General features: G+C 32.6%; 1 protein-coding gene across 1 annotated transcript; it reads left to right on the top strand.

Annotated features, from left to right (window-relative positions):
• The first annotated feature begins 9 nt into the window (after positions 1-9).
• On the top strand, positions 10-1283 carry LOC124918356 (SNF2 domain-containing protein CLASSY 4-like). The gene has a single exon (XM_047458529.1). It carries the CDS (start codon positions 81-83, stop codon positions 1281-1283), a length of 1203 nt encoding a protein of 400 aa, XP_047314485.1. The 5' UTR covers positions 10-80.
• Positions 1284-1956: the final 673 nt, after the last annotated feature.

Genomic DNA, 1956 nt, shown 5'->3' with positions numbered 1-1956 from the left:
GATTATTTGAAAAGTTAGCAGGGGATAATGGAATCAAGAAGAGTTGTCCAAACCAAATCGATTGCTTCCAAGTTACAAAGATGCTTCAAGAACTTCCTGATCTTTTGGTTCTCGACGAAGGCCATACACCAAGAAATGAGAACAGCCTTATCTGGAAAGCACTTTCAAGAATCCAAACTCAAAAGCGTATAATCCTATCTGGAACTCCTTTTCAGAACAACTTTCGCGAGCTATACAATACCCTTTATTTGGTAAGACCGAAGTTTGCTGATAATGTTAAAAAAGCACAGGGATTATCAAGAAAACAGAGACGAAATTCGAAAGAGAACGTAGCATTAAACAAATGGGTATCATTGACAAAAGGCATAGCTGAAAATGATGATGATAGGATCAAAGAGTTAAAGGATATAATTTATCGAATGGCACATGTTTACAAAGGTGACATTCTTAAGGAAAGCCTTCCAGGTTTGAGAGATTCTTTGGTTGTGTTAAAGCCAACCGAGTTACAAAACTCAATTCTTAATGTCATCTTGAAGATGAAGAATGGGCTTGAACGCGAACATTGTGTTTCTTTAACGTCGGTTCACCCTTCATTGTTGATTCACTCTCAATTATCTGAAAAAGAAGAGTTTTCACTTTACATGTCTCAGTTAGATGATCTTAAGAAAAATCCAGAAGCAGGGGTGAAGACAATGTTCTTAATTGAACTAATCCGTCTTAGTGAAAGCCTGAATGAGAAAGTCCTTATCTTTAGTCAATACATTCATCCTCTAACACTTATCATGGATCAACTCAAATCCTACTTTGGTTGGTCTGAAGGTAAGGAAATATTGTATATGGATGGATCAAAAGACACAAAGCTTCGTCAAATTTCGATAACTTCATTCAACAATCCAGATAGTGCGGTTAAAGTGATGTTAGCCTCAACCAAGGCTTGTTCCGAGGGTATAAGTTTGGTTGGGGCTTCGAGAGTTGTATTGTTGGACGTGGTTTGGAATCCCTCGGTTGAAAAACAGGCCATCAGCCGGGCTTATAGAATTGGGCAGAAAAAACTTGTCTACACTTATCATCTTGTTGCTGGTGAAGCTGAGAGTACTAAGTATGGTAGACAAACTCATAAAGACAGTTTATCTAAATTAGTGTTTTCTTCTACAAATGATAATAGTTCTGAGAATAGTTTGATGGGTAATGTTGGGAAAGACAAGATTTTGCAAGAAATGGTTCATCATGAGAAAACTTGTCACATGTTTGAGAAAGTTGTTCACCAAGAGGAATCTAGTTGATGGGTAGTTTAAGGTAAAAGGCTAAACATTAATATTTGTGTAATTAATGATTTATTATTACACATCTTTCTAATTTTGAAATGAATTCACAATACTTTCAATGTTTTGTAATTTTTTTTTTTTATATTTTTAACTATCTATTGTCTTCTATTCATAATCAATTATAAAAATCTTTCATTCTCCATCATTTATGTTAGAATTAACAAAATTGATAGAAACCATGAATCATATAGAGGCAAAATTCACTTAATCTAAATATTTGTTTCTCTAAAGAATTTGAGTTTAAATGGCATTGCACTACCCATTTGTTGGCCTATTCATGTTTACAAATTTTGACTTAAGTGACATGGTATAGTTAAGAAAAATAATTTTGTAATTTTCTGATTTTTTTCTTATATTTTAATATAATTACATTTTAACTTAAACTTAAAAAATTTAATACATTTCAATTTAGACTTTGTTATTTTAAATATTTTAGTTGAATTTTATATATAATATACTTATAAATATATAATATATATTAAAACCAAAAGTGTCTCCGATAATGCAAGACCCGAAGCTGAATCCGTTTCTTTAGCTTATTAGGACGGAACGGTATTAAGATTTGTTTGAATGTCAATTGTATCATCTTCGTCCGTTATGTTTTACTGTGCTCGCGCTGAGATATCAAAAT

This window comes from Impatiens glandulifera, unplaced genomic scaffold (assembly GCF_907164915.1).
Source record: "Impatiens glandulifera unplaced genomic scaffold, dImpGla2.1, whole genome shotgun sequence".
Taxonomy (NCBI): Eukaryota; Viridiplantae; Streptophyta; class Magnoliopsida; order Ericales; family Balsaminaceae; genus Impatiens; species Impatiens glandulifera.
Note: the sequence above shows the minus strand (reverse complement) of the source record. Positions and strands in the feature narration are given on the sequence as shown.